The sequence below is a fragment of the Daucus carota genome, chromosome 1, assembly GCF_001625215.2.
Source record: "Daucus carota subsp. sativus chromosome 1, DH1 v3.0, whole genome shotgun sequence".
Lineage (NCBI taxonomy): Eukaryota > Viridiplantae > Streptophyta > Magnoliopsida > Apiales > Apiaceae > Daucus > Daucus carota.
The window spans coordinates 54,669,629-54,692,482 of record NC_030381.2 but is presented as its reverse complement, the minus strand read 5'-3'; the positions used below and the strand labels follow the sequence as shown (position 1 = coordinate 54,692,482).

Genomic DNA, 22,854 nt, shown 5'->3' with positions numbered 1-22,854 from the left:
AATTTTACTTGGTTAATATAATAACACAGAGGAATAAGTTATATATATTAAAGTCTTAAAACTATAATTTTTAATATGCCATCATTCAATATATAATATACCAGTTAAATAAAATGATTCAAACTACAATTAAATTAATCATTTACAAATTAAGCTAATAAAATATAATTAATTCTGAATCGGATCATCTGACGCGATACGGTGAAAACTAATATCTGATTAAACGGGACTAGAACAAGAATAGTTTTTTCATAATTCAAAATATCGGATATATGATTTGATCTTTAACAATTGAACATGGTATGCCACATCGATCACTCCTAATAAATACATGTATCAAAATATTTAAAAATGTGATTTTGCACAAAGCTAAAAAAGTAACTGCACGACTAATTGAACTAAATAGTTCATGGTTTTATGAACTTCATGATGCCTAACTCATATCTACTCTCTTTTTACTATTTGAAATTCCTAAAAATCATTTGTTTGGGATTTGGTTTATAACGATTACATGAAAAATCATTAAAAATCTTAATCGACAACCTCAAAAAACTAATTATAAAAAATTAAAATTTTGTAACGAGATAACGTTATAACATACTGTATCAAAGTAATAATCATCTAATATTTTTAAATTAACAATAAAAATATAATACGTTGAAGTACTATATAATTGATATGAAAAATAAAAGGATAAGACACATCAAAGGCGTCAGAAATTTTTGGGGAGCAATTATACAGTTAGTAGTTCAATTGATGCTTTTATAATAAAATAAGGTATGTGTCTTTTTACATACAACATATATTTTAATTTCTATTTATACAAAATGTGTGCAACATATGCTAAAAAGAATGTGTTGATGATCTGCTCCATCATGTATCACTTTAACAATTATGCAAACGTACGCTAAAAAAAAGGAATAAATGTAAGACAACGCGGACCACACATCTTCGTTTAATCATGATTTAGGATATCGTAATTCACATATCAAGAATAAGTTTTCATCAAAATCATGATATATTAGTTGAAATAATTTAATAATTTCAACAATAAATTACATATACTTTTAATGAGTTATAATATATTTAAAATCTAAAATATCAGTTTTAATTTCGAATATAATTTTGAACATAGATAATATGATAATGGTCTCTACATCCTAACGAATTTGAATATAGAAATATCAGTTCAAATGTAGTTTTTGATCCATAATTTTTTTTAAAAAATTATACTCCCTTCGTCCCATTTTAAGTGACCTTATTTGACTTTCACGGAGATTAAGAAAAAGGTAGTTAAAAAAGGTTAAATTTAGTTGGAAAGTGGGTAAAGTGGTGGAACATATCAAAATTTAATAATAGATTTGAGATAGTGGAGGTAAGTAGTGAGTGTAATAGTGTTTATTTAATAAAGGCTTAATGACCTTTTAGCCCTTGAAGTTTGGGTGGAAGTTCCGATGCGGCCTCGAAGTTTAAAAACATACCTTTCGACCCTCAAAGTATCTTTGTCGTACCTTTTAGCCCTTATGGCGTATACCGGTATATAACAGGGTGAACAAAGTTGACATTTCACACGTGAGGGTTAAAAGGGGCATTAAACATTAAGGGTTAAAAAGAACATCTAATGAATTTTAATGTATTCTTTAGGGGTTAAAAGGAACGAGATGTATACTTTAAGAGTTAAAAGGTACGCCCAAACTTTACCCCGAATATGAATTGTCAAGTTTATCCCCCAATTTATACTGGTATTTTTCAAAAGGGCTAAAAGGTACGACAAAGATACTTTGAGGGTCGAAAGGTACGTTTTTAAACATCGATGCCGCATTTAATAAAAAAAAGTATAAAATAGAGAAGTAGTGGGTGTAATAGTGAAAAGTAGTGTTTAAAAATAGTAAGTATGATAAGTTCATTATTTTAGACATGTCCCAAAAAGGAATAAGGGTCATATAATATGGGACGGAGGTAATAGTACTTATTATTACTATTAATGCTATTAGGGTGCAAATATTACATTTTTCATATTTACATATTTTGTCAAAAAATAAAACGTAATAGTTACGCTCGAAACAATATGATGACACACAGATATTATTTAAAACACAATACAAACTGAAGGCTCGTACGAGAACAATACGATGACACATAAATATTATTTAAAACACAGCAAAAACTAGAGACCCGAACTTTTATGCTAGTTTTATTAGAAGAGCCGAGTGAACATGAATCATGGATCTTCGTGCAATTAATACACCGAGATAATCTCTTAATTTATTATATTTTTGGGGTAATAGCCTAAATTTTATGGAGAAATATTTTGAAAGCACATGAGCTGCTTAAACAGAAGATTGGGTGGCATAACACCGATGAGTGTAATTTATATATTCTTAAGAGCAAGTCTAATAGCGTTTTAGTAGAAATCCTATATATAATAGGGAAATTCTTGAAGTTACACTCATAGAATTGACTTTTCTCAATGGTACGGTCGCATTTTTAACTTCTATCAGTGGTACCCTCATACTTTTAATTTACTTTTTATGGTACGCTCGTGTACTTTTGATCTACTCTCCATTGATTTCAGACTGTAAAACAAATTGTATATTTGATATCCTTGCAAAAACTTACATAAAATAGACCCTTAAATCATGTAAGACAGAGTCAAAATGAGTGAGATATTAATGACAAAGTTTGGTTATGAAGTCATTAATATCTCACCCATTTTGACTCTGTCTTACATGATTTAAAGGTCTATTTTATGTAACTTTTCGCAAGGATTTCGAATATACAATTTGTTTTACATTTGAAATCAATAGAGAGTAAATTAAAAGTACACGAGGGTACCATAGAGAGTAAATTAAAAGTACGAGCGTACAATCAGTAGAAGTCAAATATGCGATGGTACCATGGAGAAAAGCCAATTCTACGAGGGTACCATCAAGAATTTCCCTATATAATAAAATATAATGTTCTAGAGATTTAGGATACTATACACATACATCTACTCCAACAATATGTCTTATTTTCATGTCTTAATATTAAAATATTAATATATTTGAATACAATTATATATAAGCTAAGTATTAAAAGGTGTGAAAAGAGAGAGAAATTGAATATTATATGGATTAAAATGGTTTAGGACAACTGTGGTAGTGCCTTATAAGAGCAAGTCCAACACTATGCTAAGAGGTTCTCTAAAAATATTATAAAATAATATGTCTTAGTGATTTAGCACAAAATTTAGCACATGAGCTCCAATAGTACTCCATATATCTATTTTCTATTATTATAATAATAATATTAAATTTAAACACTTTGGGATGTTGTGAAAAGGGAAATGATGTGGAGGAGAGAAGGAAATGAATATATTAATGATAAAAATAGTTTAGAAGTGACTAGTATATCTAAAAATAGGGAATGAGATGTTTGTGCTAGTGATTTAGCACATCACTAGCATAGTGTTGGAGTGCAATTTTATCACATATTCCCTATTTTTGGATTTAAGATTTGATTTAGCACACCTGTTGGACTTGCTCTAAATAAGGCACATGTAGTGTGTCCTAGTGTTTTAAGGCACCACTAGGACACTGTTGGATTACATTTTTATCTCAAATGCCTCAAATTTTACCTTAAGACACTATTATAGGGCATTATTGGACTTGCTATAATGAAACTTGGTTCCCTCGTGAAATAAATTCATTTATTTTGTATAACGATAAAATTTTAAGATTAATTTGGTTCAATATTGAATAAAATTAGAAAACAGGGAGTGAAATAAAGATTGGGTTTTGACTTGTTTGATGATAGAGAACGAAAAATAATTCTGGAACTCCAAATTTGTAAGGAGATTTAAATGTGTTCTATGGAGTAAAAGTAGCTTTTAAGTGCGATGAAATCGCATACAAATTTCTCTAGAGCACATTCTAATATTTATAGTGTGGATGTGTAGAAGTAGTGAAGATTTTGATTTCAGGATACCAACCAAAACTAAATAATTTCTTTGGAGGGTGCTCACAAGGTGTATAGATAATGATAAATTTATTCTAAAAATTAGCAGCGATTTAGAAAACGTGTCTAATACGTAAAAGGAGCGATGATGCAATTTTTCATGTATTAGTTTCCGTATCATGTTGCTTAAATGTTGCACAAAGACGAGATTAATGAATTTGAGAAAAGTGGTGTTTAATTTGGTTGCCTCCTCTCAAATTTGTTACTCTCTTTATTTTTTATTATTTGATATTTTGATTTCTAATACATATTTTTAAATGATTTGACCAGTTAGTTAAAAATATTATTTTTGATAGATTTTTTTTGTGAATTAAAATTTTGATTATATATTTATATTCAAAAAAAGAAAATTTAAAAAATAATATTTTTAATTATCCGACCAAAAAACTTAAAAATGTGTGTCAAAAATCAAAACGTCAAATAATAAAAAACAGAAAAAACACATAAAGTTTTTTTAAATACTAGGAGGAAAAGATTGTGATGATTTGTTAGGCGTTATGTTGCACTTGTAATGATTTTAGAGTGCTAAGTAATCATTCTAATAGAATATAATTTATTTATTTTTGTAATTGACCGATTTTGCCGACTTTTGACTGATTTTCCCAATTTTCATCGATTTTCAAAAAACGTTTTTTTGTCTAACGATTAATCGAGACGTTTTCCGTCTGAGCAGTGATTAATCGGCGATTAATTCAGATTAAATTACCGACTAGAACTCTGCTAATTAGTATCAAATAAAAATAATCCTAACTTATACAAGATTAAACAACATATATGAAAGATACGTGTTTTGAGATTGTATTTAACTTATAAATAAAATTGAAATAATAAAATCTAATTTGATATCTCATACTTCTCCCTCAAACCCACTTACTCTCGAAGGTATCAAATTTCATTTCTGATAGATTTAATGTATGAGTTTTAATTTTTAAAAATGATCAACAAAATATCATATATAATTTTGAAATGAACTCATACCCGATATTAGAATCGGATGAACCAAACAACCCTTTAAAGATTAGGTTCGTTCTTTCATCAAGAAATCGTAGAATACGAGACTCTAGTTATAATGAACTCTGGTCCGAATTTCTTTCCGGTGAAAAAATGCAGTTAAGATGATTGGAAAATTACATATATTTTTGCTCAAAAACGGTGGTTTTACTACAAATACAGTGAATCAATACATGCACGAGTGCAGCTTTGTTAATGGCGTGACTCTTCTAGTTAGGTGGGCTGTTCTGATTTAAGTTAGAATATGAGAAGTTGAAAATATCAAAAAAAATAAAATTAGTGACTTATTTTTATTTTTAAAATTAGATTTTTTAAAATATGTAAAATATCATTTTAAAAGATAATTTAGAATAATTTATTATTATTATATTATTATATTATTATTATTATTATATAATGACCTGTTATGTATAAAAAAATAAACGCTTCTTTTCTTCTTAGTTGCGTTAAACGGTCCCAACACAAATATTTATCACATTATGTTTATCATTATAAATAAAATTAAGATGTCTTTGATTACATGATAGTACGAGGCCAAACCTGTGTTATGACCAAACAGATTGCAACAGCATTGTTTGCTAATTCACCTTTTACGGAAGGAAAGCCAAATGGTTACCTCAGCATGAGAAGGTTTGCATAGACGGGCCTATAGTTGTTTTACTGGCATTTCGAAATATCTGGCCATCATTTTCCTCTTTGACAGCTTCAAATTTATAGTCAGATTTCTGGAACCATTGTTTCCATGTAAGTGAGGATCATGGAGGAAAACTAACAAGGAGATACATAAGTTATATATAACAAACCTTCAGCTTATTTTGTTCCACATTTAGTTAAATATCGTCCTCCAGTTTGTCCATAACTTCTGAAACCAATCAAAAAGAAAGAAAATGGTTAAATTAAGGAAGGTAAGAATCATACTCAAATTAAGAATGAAATTGTGAGACTTACCCATTTTCTGCCACTTTTCCGTAGTTATAAATCCTTTAATGTCGTCGATAGGTCTTCTTTGTGTTTGTCTACGCTTATGCTCATCTAGTGCCCTTAATTTGTCAATGTAAAACTCAAATTTTTGATCCATTTTCAATGCCAATCCTAGTGAAGCAGAACACTCTTTGGCATCCCTTAACCCTAACTGAGTATATAACCGTAACGGATCCCACTCAAATCCCAAATCATACAAATACCATACTCCACTAGTGTGCCCCCAATTCAAGATAGTATCTAATTGTCTCCTGTTCAAAGTAACCTGTCTTGGCTCTCCATTATTCATACCCAAAGATTTCGATATTACACGCAAAATTTCATCCGATCTCATCGTTTCACACAGAATAACACACAAATTTCGAAATGACTTCTCATCACGCGAATTAAAAACATTTATAATCGATTCCTTAAACACAATGAGGGAGAAATGGGTGGGACATCCAAGACGATAGCTAGAATCATACTTTAATTCCTCCGATTTTGTAAATTTGTGATGAGTTAAATCCGAAAAATCTTTAACCACATACCATTTGTTCTCGATGAAAAAGCCAACATTATACACATTTGGCTTATAGATTAGAAAATCAATCCCATATCCACCCTCAAAATAAAAGGCTACTATCATAAATAGGTTTTTGTAGGACTTATCATCTCCTAAACACAATTTATAATCCAATTTTTCTCTTATAAATCTTTCCCCTCCACAAGCAGCGAAATATCGCAATTGAACTATAAATGTAATGAAATTATATATAAGATGTTGATCATCAAACCTCAAGTTGAAAACGAAACGATCATCTTTCCCTAATCTGCGCGGATCAAAATCCCGCCTCTTTCCTTTGTCCTTGGGCTGCGACTTTTCTATCTTGGGAGCCATGAGCACTACTGAATGTAGCACGGAGCAGAACAAACAATGCCGCACTCGGAATCAACAGGCAAACACGAACCAAACTCAAACAAACGAAAACCAATCTCAGCCTAAACCGCGCATGCACTGCAGAACCCAATGAACTTTCAAATCACAGAAGCAAAAATGATCATAAATGCAATCTGCAGGAATCGACGAAAACTCTGATTTAAACCATAAACTAAAAGCAAATTCAAAACCCAATTACTGACTTAATTTCTCAAAGCAAGAAGAACAAACAGTCGAAACCAAGTTTATATATACTCTACAGAACTCTATTGGAAATAAAATACAACTGTGAAACAGAATCAGACAACTCGGCAAATCGATAACTCGCAGCAAAGTGTCAACGACTCGAAAAACAAACTCGACTCACGCAACTCAAAAGAACAGACTCACAGTTAAATAACATAAAATCAAAACACAGCAGCAAAGTAAAACCAGTTCGCAAAAGCTCGGCAAAAACAACTCGGACTCGACATTCAAACTCAAGAAACAAAAGCAATAAACCGAAAAGAACAGCACTCGACTTTGACTCACCTACTCTGAAATCGGACTACCCAAACACAGCTATGGCAGACTACAACTCCTCGGAGAAAACAGCCAGCGATTCAAGGAAATGACTCAAAAACAATGTGACTTAAACACGGGACAGGGGCTGTGACTCGGTTTCGACGTCACCAAAACAAAACTAATTAGCATCTCACACAACACAGCAACTCGGAAATGTCTACGACGAATCACACGGCAAAAACCCCAACTCAGGGTTTTTTTTTTTTTTTGCCACACAACTCAGGGTTTTTGTTAAAACAAAAAGGAGAAGAATAGCTTGAAGAGAAAGGCAATGCTAGAGATCCCAAATTTTTTCCCCAAAATTTGTTACCAAATGACGTGGTTAACAAGTGACGAAATTTGATTGGGTGATTGATGAATTTGTAGGAGGCCTCACTATTATGGGAATGAATGCAACCAATGAGATTTTGCCACGTAATTTGGGAAAAAATTTTGGGATAAATATTTGGGTTCCTAGCATTTTTCTTAAGAGAAAGATATCTCATTTAGTTCTTGTTTATTTTCTTTAATTATTTTGATCGTAATAGAGTCTAATTGTTTCATGCAATATTTTTTTGATAGTGATTGTTTTTTTAGTTTAAATTTTTAAATTTTGATATTATCTTTTTTTGAATATATCTTTTTTATTTATGATTATATTAGATATATTAACTGATATTTTGTTTAGAATTTTAAACTTTGTATAAAGGTTTTAATTCTCTTAATTAGTATTTACTTTATCACATTAAAATTTATTCTTTTGTATAAATGAAATTTTTTTGAAATTGTATGGAAACGTTTTTTTATTCTCATTTACTCGGTTAATTAGTATGTTAATTGTGTTATTATTGATGATTAATTTGTAACATTTATGGGTGATGATATTTTTTTTTTTGGCTTACAAGAGGCAACTACGTGTCACTTTGTTGGCTACAATTACATGCCACTTTGTTGGCTTGTTAATGACTGATTTGTTAAATTTTCGTTATTTTATTTTTTTCCTTAGTGTCTAACCAAAGATCCATCTTTTGTTGCATTTTATTTCATTTCATTTCATTCCGTAAAGGGGTACTAAAGATAGGGTGGCCTGGGTCCATACTACAAATGGACAGTTTCGGTGAAATCAGGATATCAACAATGGCATAAGAACCATGTTGGTGATGGTGAGGCTCAGCAGTCAAAAGGTTGGAATAAAATCTGACGAATTGCAGTCCTTCATCGAATAAAATTTTTCTGTGAAGATTCTGTCGCAACAACATTATTGTGAGAATTTTACTACGGGGAAGAGGGGTCCTTGTTCCGATTGGATGTGAAATGTGTGAAGGGGAGGTAGAACATATGTACCACCTATTTTATGACTGTGACTTTGCAAAAACTTTGATGGCAGTTGACGGGGATTTCAAATGATATGAACGAGGTAGAGTATGTTTTTGATTGGCTTCTTGGAAAACTGAGTACCGAGTCAGGGGACGATTTAATTAAAATTGCTACAATTTTTTGTGCAGTGTGGTTCGCGAGAAATCAGAAAATCTTTGAAGGAAAGCTGTTGATACCTGAGTTTGTCATGCAATGAAATTCGAAGCAAATAGCAGATTGGCAATCAACTCAAAGAAGAAGACACCCCACTTTACGACCTGCAGACTCGAGCTTAAATCAACCCCAAACTAGCTGGTGTCCTTTTTCTATTGGCATGGTGTTGAGAAACCATCAAGGCCATTATATTAAAGGGAAGATGATGAGGTTTGGTGAGTGTGTTCCTATGATGGAGGCAGAGTTGATTGGGATTGCTGAAGCTCTAAAGTGGTTAGAGGACGTTCCCATGACAACGCAAATAACTTTGGAGAGTGACTCGCTACTCAGTATTACTGCCATAAACTCGGGTGGCAATAATCTGTTGGAGATGGGCAACTTGATTAGCTTCTACAGAGAGTTTCTTAAGAGAAGAAATGGAATTAAGGTTGGGTATATTAGAAAGCATGCAAACAAACTAACTCATAGTATAGTTAGAATCCCTTGTGAGCCTAATAGCTTTGTTGAGAATATGTCTCCTCCATTGTTTTTGTTGGAGACACTTTTGTATGATATTTCCTGGAGAAATAAACATTTCCATGGTTTAAAAAAAAAGTGATTTTAATATTTATTTATTATTAGATTTATTATCCTTAATTTTTGTGATATATATAAGTTGTTATATATATCGACTTATATTTTCCTTGTTCAATTGTTTACATTTTCAGGATGTTTGGAAGAAGACAGGTTTTTCTTTACGGAAATTAAAATTTTATTGTCTAAATTTTCTCGGTCATCTTGCATGTCTAATGGTTAGATAAGTTTTCTTGAATGAAAGAATTATCACGGTGAATTGCCAAGTCTTTTGTTGAGATTCATTCTCATTATCAATAAAATAAAATAATAATAAATAAATAAATCACAAAATGCTAATATATTGGAACTTAAAATTCCACGCAAATTCGTTTTGGTGCTATACTTTTCACTTGAAAATTGAATCTACAAGTAAAAGAGCTTTAACCACTTATTTAAACAATCAAGGCCCTCTTTTCTTGCTAAGCAATGCACCATACTAATTTTCAGTTAAAAACTTTAATTTGTTATAATAATTTTTATAAAGAATCAGAGATATTAAATGTTAAATAAATATTTGATATATTATGTATTTTAAATTAAATGTATTCATTATCTTATTTTGAAAAATGATTTCTTTGGAGATTATGATATTTTGGGATGAAAATAAATAAAAAGATATTATTATTTCATGGAGGGAGGGAAAGATAGATGACATATAAACAAATTGTAAACCATTAAGTATAAGCAACGTCGTCTTACTATTGATTCAATTACTGTACTTAACCAAGTCCACAAAGACAGATTCAAACTTCCCACCATTGAGGTATTAACAACATTAATAACTAATCAACATGCAAGCAATCAAGATCAATAGCTAAATCCAAACAATTCATCAACTATATTAATAACCAATCAATTCTACAGCAAAAAACACCGGCAACCTTAAAACTGAAGAAAAAACAATTTTATCTTCATAATAAATTAAGTGACTTCAGTATCATTGTGCCTATAACACATGCATATATACATAAGATTCATTAAAGAGCAATATAGCCATTTCACAAGAAATCCACGGGAGGATATTTAACAGCAGATCATGTAATCAAAATTCATGTCAAACATATGGAAGATCTTTCCATTTGACATCAATACAAATGTCAACAAAATCACTCTTGATGACCTCTAAAAAGTTTTCTTTCTTCCTTGTAAAGAGTACCCTTTGAAAGAACTCTACATCATAAGTTGGCAGTAATGTCACCATAAATTTTGACATGAGCAAAAGATCCGCGATGAAATACGAGACGGACTTCAATAATTGCCAGAACAGCAAACGAGAACAAGGTATAATTAACAGCAGCAAAACTCTTCTCGTTGACACTCTTAACAACTGAACGAAGTCGCCTATCAAACCAAGGCCTTTGACGTTCACCAATTGCAGGAGATGATGCGACATATCCTTGGATGTTCACATGTCCATCAACGTCCCTGAGATCAATTTCCATGGAAAAAAAATACCCTGGTGTAATAGCTCGTGTTGGCCCTCGCACAGGTAAGAAATTGGAACCCCGCGATAAGCAATATGCCTCTTTCTTACTACAACTGAAGATACTGCACCAGCCCCTCGAATCCAAAATGTTAACAGACCCATATAAATTCACCTCCTCCTCAGTTGTGAAGCATATAAGCTAGGCCAGTGAGGCTGAAAAAAAGAGTTAAATGAAGTATATTAAATAGCATCACAAATACCATAATACAACACAATGAGAAAAAAAAAATGTACTATCAATTTAAAATATAAATGAGTGCATTTATGGAAGAGGAAATCGCCATAAAATAAGACCATGACTATTACAGGTCAGGATCTGACACAACTGGGTAGTTATGTCCAGACACCATTCAACACAGCTACTCAACTAGAATGCTTTCATAAAAGAATACTACGTCCCAATAGGTTATATATATTTGGTATAGACACGGATCAAGAAAAAGTGTAAAAAATAAGTAAATTTAGATGAAAGGTGAGTAAAGTAACGGGACCTATTTGTATTTAATTATAGATTTGTGATAGTGGAGTAAAGTAGTGGGTGTAATAATATTTATATTATTATAAAATAAAGATAATGGAAAAAAATAGTTGGTGTAATAATGTTTTACATTATAAAAATTTACTATTTTAGGAATGTATAGAAATGATGGGACATCCAAAGAGAAAACTGTATAGAAATGACTCGGAGGGAGGGAGTACATGTTAAGCTTGTATTGTTTTATTACCAATAAATGTTTTTTTTTATCAATGAAGCATGGTTTAAAATTCAAATGATTGCCAGCCGGTTAGCCACATATATATACAAGAAGAGGATAATATTTCATGTGTATGTCAACCTCTCTAGCTCTTATCTTTAAGCATTATACAAATCCTATAATTAACAATCATTTGCATAAAAAAATTATCACGGTGAATGATGATACTATGGTTCACCGATTTTATGCAGTAATGTTACAGAGGCAAAACTGAAATAACTGTTTCCGAGGATTAAAGACCGGGCTTGAAATAGTCGAGTCTTCGTGACACACACTCTAATGCTAATGTGAAGTATAGTTATATAATTTTTTAAACTTTTTTTCAAAAAAGAGGTTTTAAAAATAAATTATAGAACTGCACTTTATAATAGCATTAAAGTGTCTTTCGAGTAACGAAAAAAGCCTATGAAAATGAGTGGGTCGGATAAAGTATATTTCACTTGAAGACAAAGAAGATGACTAAACATTGCCATCAGAGAATTTGACAGATTAATCTCCGTTAAAATCATTAATCAAGACAAATTGTTCTTTATTTGTTACAGTTAAACCTCGATTAAATAATATCCGATAAAGTAATAACCTCGCTTAAGTAATAAATTTTGCCGGTCCCAACTTGGGCCAATGTTGTAAAGTAATATTTTCGCTAAAAGCATAAGATAATAAAAATTTAGAAATTCATTAAAGGCCCAGGTAATATGTAAAGTAATAATTCATGAATTATATGTATATATATAATGTATATGAATTACAAATTTCAGTTCTTTTTAAAATCTGTAGTAGCTTGTTTCTTCTTTCCGCCAAGACCAAAATTAACCCCATCTTTGACTTTATGTAAAGCATAAATAACTCTCGGTATGTTTTGCTCATGTTGTAACAAGTAATTGTTTAAAGTGTTGATTGCTTGAAGTGCTTCCTTTGATGACACGCTTGGTATGATGTACAGTATGTACATTACACATGTTACAGTACATATATACTCTATCTGGGGCATGCATGAATTTAGTTTTCACATATGATTAATTATTGCATGTGACTGATTGTTGTTTATAAAAATAATGAATTATAATTTGTAAACATATAGAAATTCGGTAAAATAATAAAATATTACTTTATCGATAAAGTAATAAAATATTATTATATCGATAAAATAATAAATTCGGTAAAGTAATATTTTTCCCCGGTCCGAGGGGTATTACTTTAAAGAGGTTTAACTGTAATTAGTTTGATAACAACAGGCTGGCTAACTTGAAAGTTGACATAGGCCCATATCAAAAACACTAAAGATCAGCAACCCCATGAGCCTGAGTTTCATGATTAGCAAAACTGATTATTACATAAATTTCATTTATTTAACTATTTTTATCTACTTTTGTGGGAAATGTAAATTTAAGACACTATTTAGATAATGTAGCCGTTGGGTAATGAACGTTATTCAAGCTGGTTGTCACTTTGTCACAATGTATACAACTCCAACGGTTATTTTATCAGATTCTCTCAGCTACCCTACATTAAAACCTTTATGCAGACATAACTTCAGAATTATTTGTCATAAATAATAACTTTCGAGAGATATCGAATTCAAAACATGATTACAGATCATCCCGTAAATTCTTACGCAAATAAATAATTCTTTTAATATAATTAATTATAATACAACAAAAAATATTCATCGGAAATAATTTCTGAAAATCTGACATTAAGACGCGAACAATGTGGAATAAATTTATGCCGAACAAATAATAAGTAGTATCTTGCATATTCCTTTCATCTCATGATAAGTGTGTTTTTCACTACTCAAACGGATTATATTTGACTAAAAAATTTATATATATATATATATATATTATATAATTAAAAAAATTATTGTCCTTAGTTTTTCTAAAATATAATTTTTTATTTTTTAAAATAATATATAATTTCTTTTAATATGAAATTAATATATTATCAATTCAACGTCTTGAAAAACTGAAAGATGCATCTAATTTGAAATCTAATTTGAAATAAATGGCTTCTCCAAGATTATTGATTATGATACAACTAAGAAAATTAATAATGTTGACATGACAATCTGTAAAGGATAAACACAACACATAAAAAACCAATAAACCTAAAACAAATCATGCTAAATCATAACCTGTCACAGTCCACTCCTACTTTCCAGACCACCATTGTCCCACTCTAAACAAAACCCAATGATTCACTAATTTTCTTACATTTTAAACAACTTCTAGCCTGGCTTTAACTCCACTTCCCCTCTATAAAAAACCCACTTCAACTCTATCCATTCTCACACAGAAACCTTTCTTTTTTAACTCAATTTATTCAAGAAAAGCCAAGATTTTGTGCAAGCAACAATGGAGGGCAAGGAGGAGGATGTTCATGTAGGGGCTAACAAGTACTCAGAGAGGCAGCCATTAGGCACATCTGCACAGACTGATAAGGACTATAAGGAGCCACCACCAGCTCCTTTGTTTGAGCATGGTGAACTCACTTCTTGGTCTTTTTACAGGGCTGGGATTGCTGAGTTTATAGCCACTTTCTTGTTCTTGTATGTCACTGTTTTGACTGTTATGGGGGTTTCTAGGGCTCCTAATAAGTGTGCTTCTGTGGGGATTCAAGGGATTGCTTGGGCTTTTGGGGGGATGATCTTTGCCCTTGTTTACTGCACTGCTGGTATTTCAGGTAATTCTTGAACCTGAATATTACTCTTTTTTTGTTTTACTGTGTTTCTTGATGTGGGTATTTCTTGTTTTTCTGCATTTTGTCCAAATAAGCCCCTCTTATTTGCTGCCTTCCTTGATGATTATTACAAATTAGTACATGCTAGTAATTTTTGTTTTACTGTGCAAATTTAGTGTGTTTTTTGATGTGGGTATTTCTTGATTTTCTGCATTTTGTCCAAATAAGCCACTTTTATTTGCTGCCTTTCTTGATTATTACAATTAGTACATGCTAATTACCCATTTTTTGTTTAAGAAATCAATGTTATAGACTATGCCCGACAATTTTGTACACGACATAGAAAAAGACACACTAATTAAATTAAATTCTTTAATGTGTACTATTTTAGATAATTACAGAGTAGAAGTTATTATGGCCTTCTTGGTTTGGCTTCACAAACTTACTGTATTTCTTGATGTGTGCATCTGTTGTTTCTTCGATAATGTGATGTAGTTTTAGAAATTTATGCTATTGTCTTTAGATTGTTCTTTTTAGTTGGCAATTTAATTGTTAGTAATTGTAGTGTAGGACATATTTACTATTTTACTGTTATGGTTGTGTTTATTCATGTTAATTACCCAATTTTAGTTTCGGATATCGTAGTAAACATATTAATTCAGGGTCTTTAGGGGTTAATTGTAGCCTAATGTGGTTTGATGGAATAAACAGGAGGACATATCAACCCTGCTGTAACCTTCGGTTTGTTTCTGGCAAGGAAGCTTTCCTTGACCAGGGCTGTGTTCTACATGGTGATGCAGTGTCTTGGTGCTATCTGTGGTGCTGGTGTTATTAAAGGTTTTGAAGGATCTTCGAGATTTGAGCTCAGTGGCGGTGGAGCTAATGCTGTCAACCATGGCTACACCAAGGGTTCAGGTCTTGGTGCTGAGATTATTGGAACCTTTGTTCTTGTCTACACCGTGTTTTCTGCCACTGATGCTAAGAGAAGTGCCAGAGAATCACATGTTCCTGTATGTACTCTTATTCGGCTAAATTTTACTACTACATTTTGATTAGTATGATATGATGTTTGTCTATTCACACTTCATCCATATAATTTTTTTGGGAAATTAGATTCCTTTGTCTCTCTTATTTGGAATTTTTGAAATTAGGATTAGAGTACTAGTTGCTTCATAAAATTCAGTAGTCAACAACATTCTATTACTCGAGAAAAGAAAATGTTTCAGTAAATATTATATCTTTTGTTACATTGGTTGTGTTATGAAATAATTTTGTGTACTATGTGGCAGATTTTGGCCCCTCTTCCTATCGGGTTTGCTGTGTTCTTGGTTCATTTGGCCACCATCCCCATCACCGGAACTGGAATCAACCCAGCTAGAAGTCTTGGAGCTGCCATCATCTACAACAAAGGGCACGCTTGGGATGATCATGTGAGTATTGGTTACCAAGAATCTGAATCCGCTCTAACATTTCTTTTATAATCTATTCATAAAATTATAAATAATAATACTAATGAACTTTCATTTTCTATACCAGTGGGTATTCTGGGTTGGTCCATTCATTGGCGCCGCACTTGCTGCAATGTACCACCAGATTGTCATCAGAGCCATTCCTTTCAAGAGCAGATCTTAAGTTTCGGTTTTTAAGTATCGATTATGTACTGCCCCTTTTGTTGTTCTTTTCAATGTATGTGGATGTTATGTGGATTAATTAGCAGCTGTTGATTATGCATGTAAATTATCAGATTATGCTGTATTTAAGCTTGCCTTTGCATCTTTATGAATGAGAAATTCTCTCCTGGTTTCAACATGCCTCTGCATAATCTTCTGTGCTCTTATCAATTTCTTATCTACCACATTGTCCTAGAAGCTGGTAATTAATTTCGTAGCTTGCTGAATTAATTAAATCTCCGATTATATAATTAATCAGCCGATTAATCTCTGATTAATCCTTGTGAATGAGAAATTCTCTCCTAATTTCAACATGCCTATGCCTATGATTAATACTATTGGAGATTATATAATTAAGAGATTATATAATTAATCAGCCGATTAATCTCAGATTAATTTTTGTGAATGAGAAATTCTCTCCTAATTTCAACATGCCTATGATTAATCCTATGTGTTCTTATCATTTTCTTATCTACTACATTGTTCTAAAAGTCAGTAATTCATTTCAAATTCGAATTGATTAAATCTTCAATTATATATTTAATCCTCATACGTGTCTTCACCAATAAAATCCAAATCCAACTTTTCACGACACTGATCAAGTACACAAAAGCAAGAGAGAAAGATGTAATTTTGGTTCAAAATTTAAATTAGAAAAGAAAAAGAGTAACCACAAGAGTGTAAGCCCCGTTCAGTTAATCCATTATTGGACCACGTGAATGACTGTGTTATCGGCCAACTTGACTTGAGAGAAATCCGAAGGCTCCACACTTGTCTCAGCCCAAACCCAAGAGTTTAGATTTCTTCACCAAGCCGTACCTGTTTCCAGGCCTGCATCTCTGCAGATAAGGGCCCGGGGACTTTCCTGGGCCGGACAAACTACTTTGCCATGGCCCAATCACGCCATCTTGTGGTTGTATTTGCTGTCGCTACAATTCCTATTGTATACATAGATTTTGTTTTGTAAGTTCTCGATGTGGTACTAGAAATCATAAACTCATTACTCACCCTCTCTCTCTAATAAAACCCACAATTTATATAACAAATTTATCGCCCCCGAGATGCATGCATATAAATTTCCCGATCATCTTTTCATGTCCGAAAGTATATATTTATTGCACTCAATAAAATCATATTTTGTTCATAAATATATGTAAATTCAACCGTTTCAAAATCTTTCATGTTAAAATTGCTAACATTCAGGCAAATATCGATACTATTGATTCACTTTGATGCTGATCTTTCATTTTCAAATAAATGAATTTCAAAATCTGAAATGATAAAACATGAACTTTTTCAAAAAGTATCCCGAAAAAACAACTATTTTCGAGTATACAACTTTTATCGTATTCTTAAAAAATAAAAAAATATAGATATTTTTTGAATAAAACTAATATGAAGCATCACTTTCGTGGCACAGTGAAATATTAGTAATTTATTAACCAATTAAAATTCAATAATATGTTGAATTGTTCAAATCAGGTATTATTAGTTTATTATATTTTAGTTGAATCTTGTATCATAAATTATTAAATATATTCAACATAATATTTTTTCCCGAAATATTATATTCAACATGATGATCATTGATTTAATCTACTAAATCGTCCCTGTTCTCTTTGTACTTTCTCTAAACCCGGCCCACGAAAACCTTAATTAAAACCTTAACCTTCCACTAATCCTTAAACATTTCTTGTTAACAAGAACAGAGAACAGACAGGGCAAGTGTTGAGAACACTACTACTAAATTTTTTGTTTTTGAAAAAGGGGTGATGTGGATATTTGGAAGAACAGGTGAATCTGGATTCTCGGCTCGATCAACAGCTGAGCAAGTTACTCATGGACTTGACGGCACTGGTCTTACAGCTATCGTTACTGGTCTCTCTCTCTCTCTCTCTCTCTCTCTCTCTCTCTCTCCCTTCTCTCTCCCCTCTCTCTCTCTCTCTCTCTCTCTCTCTCTCCTTCTCTCTCCCTGTATGTCTCTCTCCCCGTCCCTCGTCCACTCTCTCACTCTCTCTCCCTATCTCTCTGTTATATCAATCGTTAGAGCTCTAGTTACTTATATTTGGCTTATGTTTGCATAATTTTTTGTGGGGTTTTCTTTGATTTTAATGTGGATACTGTTTTGTTTGTATAATTATAACATCTTAAACAAGTTTGATAAATATTGATCAGTTTCAAGTTGTATGTAGCCTTTTTTAGCTGTTGATATATGTATGAACATGGATTTATGTATGTATGACATATAGATTCATGGTGATGCAGTGAATTGATTGCTTTGTCATGTTTGATCTCATATGATGTTGATGAGATTGTAATTCTATAGATTGAAAGATGTTATATGTCTCTCTGAGCTTTAGAGATGGGCTGAATTCGAAATTGTAAGGAACCACTTATATTCCTCCAAGATTGCTTTAGAGGAATACACTGTTGAAGCACGGCATGATTATGAACATTTATTACATATCACTTGAGCATTTACACTGACCTTTCAATTTCTTTGATCCCACTATATATGATCAGTAATCATCAGGAATTCAAGAATTAGAATAGGCCAACAGGTTGTATCATTGCTTTCGGATTGGTTGTATTTGAGTTGTTCCATCAGTGATTACAAACTGTAGTAACTCATAGTCTTGAAACTTGAAAGCTTAGAGGCAGCAAACTGAGCCTAACAGTTAGCGATCTATATTAGAGTTTCTCAAATTGCATCATTTAAATATGGATTCAGAAACATTGTGTTACTTCAGGAAATAATCAGCCTATCTTTTATCTATATATCTATATCCTTTCAGGTTCTTCAGCATTGAGGCTAATTACGATGTTGAATGATGAAAGCTTCTTTACTTTGTTCAGAACTTAATAATGTGACGATTTCATCATTGTTATGCATCTGTTTATTTAGCATCAGAAATTTTAATAATGTTCTTTATATAATGGAGGCTGTTCTAGAGACCGGGTTTTGAACTATGTTCTAGCTAAACAGCTAATTGTTTGATCATGTTTGAAATTTGCAGGAGCGTCAAGTGGAATCGGAATAGAGACTGCACGTGTCCTAGCTTTGCGTGGTGTACATGTTGTGATGGCAGTGAGGAATACCGCTAGTGGTAAAAAAGTGAAGGATGAAATACTTAAGGAAATCCCCAATGCTAAAATTGATGTCATGGAGTTGGATCTCAGTTCCTTGGCATCAGTTAAAAAATTCGCGTCAGACTATAATTCATCAGCTCTTCCCCTCAATCTCTTAATGTAAGAAATTTTGAGTTAATTAGTTTACTTGTTCAGCTAATGGAAATATTCAATTATTTCTATTTGTGCGTAAGTGTGTAACTGATTAATTTTGCTGTCTAAAGTAATAATGCAGGGGTTATGGCTACTCCCTTTATGCTTTCCAAAGACAATATAGAGCTGCAATTTGCAACTAACCATCTAGGTATTGTTTTAAAAAAAATTATTAGTGCAATTCTGTGTAGTGTGCATATAGTATACACAGATACGAAATTTTGTGATATGGAAAAAGTCAGTTAGACTTTATTTATTGCATTGTACAAGCTTTTTCATATATTAAAAGTAGCTTCTAAACAGAGTACGGAGATCGTTTTAATTGCTTGCTTTTCAAGATCTGCAAAGCCATGTTATATTCGCATAATATTCCATTTACCCTTAATGTTCTAGTACCAAGCCATTTTTGAAATTTTTAGGTATTGCTACAAAGTCTGTTGTGGCACTTCTATGCTTTTTAGCATGTTTACAGTTGCTTTCATAAACCTATATGTCTTTTTTATTATGTTTTGTTGTTGCTGTTAGGATGAACTTTGCACTGACTGTTTGGCAGGTCATTTTATGTTGACAAATCTTTTGTTGGACACTATGAAAAGCACTGCACGTGAAAGTCATAAAGAAGGAAGAATTGTTAATGTATCATCAGAGGCCCACCGGTTTGCATACAGCGAAGGAATTCGATTTGATAAAATTAATGATCAATCAAGGTTTAAAGTGGTAGCATTTATATTATAACGATCTCATGTTTATTCAGTAAAAGTGAATTACATTTAGTCCATGCACCTTAGTTATTACTATGGTTTCATTGTAATCCTCAGTTACACTCAATTTTATGCTTATGGACAATCAAAGCTTGCTAACATATTGCATGCTAACGAGCTTGCAAGGCGCTTGAAGGTACTGCTATCTATTAATATATTGCCTTTATGATTGATATTTTTACTCTTGATTCTTCATTCATATTTCTGTTGAACCCAAGAAAGGGTACTTGAGGCAAATGTAAGACAAAACACATGTTTGCTAAGCCCATAAACTTTTAAGGTGGAGTAATATTGTTTTTAGATAGAAAGGAGAAACAAATATCTTAATGATTTTAATGTACAAGGAACAGACAACTAAGTGAAATGTTACCCTGTCAAACTTGGCCAACGTTAAGCACTGCTGCTTCGAAATTAGAAAGAATATTAGTAAGTCATAATCTCTTAATTTGTAATTTGTATTATAGGGGAGTATACCAAGCAATTCAATATCTTGTAAATGTGTTTTTACTTATAAGTTACATTTCAAATGTTATTTGTAGCATCTTTGAAAGAAGATTTAGTAGTTGAAAGAAGATTTAGTAGCAAAATGTGATAGTAGGGATATGAAGGGAGGACTTCTTATGCCTTTATAATGTGAATGAAGTGGTGGCCGCTCTAGTGATAATTTTATCCCGGTGGTTATAAGTCTAGTTAAACTGTCTCTTACTAGATACCTTTTGTAGGGGAATATGTTACATACATGGTTCCTCTTTGGTTTGACATTTCAACAATGTTATGTCAGCAAGCAGGGAGTCAAATGCAGAGACAAACACATGTGCCGTTCACATTGGAATTGATACAAGTTTCCTTTCTGTTTTTTTAACAGGAGGAAGGTGTAGAGATAACTGCGAATTCACTTCATCCAGGGACCATTGCTACCAATCTTACACGCTATCACGGATTTGTAGATGGTATTTACCTTTCTCTTGTCCTTTAGATTAGTGTTAAAGCATGTTACTTTTACATTACAACGTAGTGTAAGACTTATATTCTTTGTTCACCTTTCCTAACCAATTGATGAATTGAAGCTAGCTACTTCTTGCTCAATACTAATATGATTATACAATTACTTTGTTTTTCTGACTAACGGCTCGGGAGTAGTTAACCATGCCTTAGGAGTCAAATTATAATGTGATCAAGTTATGATTAAATATGAGTAGCAGCTACTGGAATATTTAATGCATTCCTGTGGAATGCATGCTAGGACACAAATTTTTTTTGAATTAGCAGGTTTTGGCCCACTTGTTGTATTCAACTCAAAGTCCCTGATTTTCTTTAGGGATAGTTGTCTAATATCTGTAATCTCATGTTTTTTTATTTGTCATTATCGATTTATCTCTGGGAAAAACATTATAGAATTAGTAAAAAAAAAGTTAGCAGGTATTCACGTAGATGTATAATCTAGTTTGAATGTAACTGTGTTTTTCCTTGATCAATGCAGGTATGGTCAGTTTGTTTGGTAAATTTGTTCTCAAAACCATTCCACAGGTTAGGTCTTGCTTTCTCTCAATGTCAGTCGGAGGAATATTATGTTGTAGTTGTAACCTTGTGCACATCTGTTTATTTTACATGGTTTCAAACAAATTTACATGAAAAAGCTTTCACACTATCTGAATGTGCTTAATGCATCATTTTGATTTCAGGGAGCAGCCACAACGTGCTATGTGGCACTGCATCCCAAGGTGAAAGGAGTTAGCGGAGAATATTTTTGTGACAGTAATATTGCAAGTCGGAGCACACTGGCTACTGATGCAGAATTGGCCAAAAAACTGTGGGACTTCAGTTTGAACTTGACACAACCCAAGTAACTTGGTATATTCTATCTGAATTTGGAAACCTCAGTGTAAATTCTTACGCAAGTTATGTTCAAATTTGACAACCTCGGTTATAATCCTACAAACGACTAAAACTTGAGTTCACCCTTTATCGAACTACATTCGAGGTTGCTCTCCTCGAGGCATCCTGGTACTGTAATGTTCAAAAGAGGGAAAAACGTTTCGTAGTTGGTTTTGATGTCAAAATGATTTAAATACATTTCGGTTGTGGGATATTTTCAGCTCTCTAGTATATAAATTTTATCCGTTTGATTTATGCTGGTCTGATCGTGAACTTTGAGTACATTATTGATTATACAATGGAGAGATGAGTTGAACCATTCAAATACGTACACATGAATGTGAATTAGACTTAATTGATAAAGACACGGAACAAGGATTAATTGGATTGATCGGATATTTAATAAGTTTAATCACCGATTTTATACATAATGATTGTGCTTGTGCAGAATCGTATGTTGTACAAACTAATCTAATATATGAGAAAACAGAAAATGAACGAGATTTTTTTTTGTAAGAAAAAATATTGACCGTATGTTGCTTGTTCATTTGAAACATTGTTTAATGCCCGGGGACTGTTCATCGGGGGATCATTGCTACCAATCTTGCACCCCATCACGGATTTATAGATGGTATTTCAGCTTCCTCTTGTTGCATTCATGATTCAATTAGTCACTGATTTTCTCAAAGAAATAGTTTTTCCACTCATTAAATCTCATGATTTTTATGTCTTCATCCCCAGAAATTTT

At 32.2% G+C, this 22,854-nt stretch overlaps 3 protein-coding genes across 3 annotated transcripts; 2 read left to right on the top strand and 1 right to left on the bottom strand.

Moving 5' to 3' along the window:
• Positions 1-5,527: 5,527 nt before the first annotated feature.
• Positions 5,528-7,032, bottom strand: LOC108223794 (uncharacterized). The gene is made up of 3 exons (XM_017398253.2): positions 5,959-7,032; positions 5,814-5,872; positions 5,528-5,735 (listed from the first exon to the last, which is right to left on the bottom strand). The coding sequence occupies exons 1-2, from the start codon at positions 6,869-6,871 to the stop codon at positions 5,841-5,843; spliced, it is 945 nt and encodes a 314-aa protein (XP_017253742.1). The 5' UTR covers positions 6,872-7,032; the 3' UTR covers positions 5,528-5,735; positions 5,814-5,840.
• Positions 7,033-14,055: 7,023 nt separating this feature from the next.
• On the top strand, positions 14,056-16,327 carry LOC108205185 (aquaporin PIP1-3). Its single transcript, XM_017375015.2, has 4 exons — positions 14,056-14,521; positions 15,230-15,528; positions 15,808-15,948; positions 16,055-16,327. Exons 1-4 carry the CDS (start codon positions 14,194-14,196, stop codon positions 16,148-16,150), a joined length of 864 nt encoding a protein of 287 aa, XP_017230504.1. The 5' UTR covers positions 14,056-14,193; the 3' UTR covers positions 16,151-16,327.
• Positions 16,328-17,877: 1,550 nt separating this feature from the next.
• On the top strand, positions 17,878-22,361 carry LOC108204965 (short-chain dehydrogenase TIC 32, chloroplastic). Its single transcript, XM_017374679.2, has 8 exons — positions 17,878-18,066; positions 19,206-19,437; positions 19,542-19,621; positions 20,024-20,177; positions 20,289-20,367; positions 21,097-21,181; positions 21,712-21,758; positions 21,914-22,361. Exons 1-8 carry the CDS (start codon positions 17,961-17,963, stop codon positions 22,076-22,078), a joined length of 948 nt encoding a protein of 315 aa, XP_017230168.1. The 5' UTR covers positions 17,878-17,960; the 3' UTR covers positions 22,079-22,361.
• Positions 22,362-22,854: the final 493 nt, after the last annotated feature.

What these genes read in the sequence shown, in the direction of transcription:
- LOC108223794 (XM_017398253.2), bottom strand. Translation starts at nt 6,871, where the DNA reads ATGGCTCCCAAGATAGAAAAGTCGCAGCCCAAGGACAAAGGAAAGAGG. An exon ending in GGAAAAGTGGCAGAAAATGG is followed by an intron (nt 5,873 to 5,958) that starts GTAAGTCTCACA and finishes GATTGGTTTCAG; the next exon opens with AAGTTATGGACAAACTGGAG.
- LOC108205185 (XM_017375015.2), top strand. Translation starts at nt 14,194, where the DNA reads ATGGAGGGCAAGGAGGAGGATGTTCATGTAGGGGCTAACAAGTACTCA. An exon ending in CTGCACTGCTGGTATTTCAG is followed by an intron (nt 14,522 to 15,229) that starts GTAATTCTTGAA and finishes TGGAATAAACAG; the next exon opens with GAGGACATATCAACCCTGCT. An exon ending in CCAGAGAATCACATGTTCCT is followed by an intron (nt 15,529 to 15,807) that starts GTATGTACTCTT and finishes ACTATGTGGCAG; the next exon opens with ATTTTGGCCCCTCTTCCTAT.
- LOC108204965 (XM_017374679.2), top strand. Translation starts at nt 17,961, where the DNA reads ATGTGGATATTTGGAAGAACAGGTGAATCTGGATTCTCGGCTCGATCA. An exon ending in AAAATTAATGATCAATCAAG is followed by an intron (nt 20,178 to 20,288) that starts GTTTAAAGTGGT and finishes TGTAATCCTCAG; the next exon opens with TTACACTCAATTTTATGCTT. An exon ending in TTCTCAAAACCATTCCACAG is followed by an intron (nt 21,759 to 21,913) that starts GTTAGGTCTTGC and finishes TTTTGATTTCAG; the next exon opens with GGAGCAGCCACAACGTGCTA.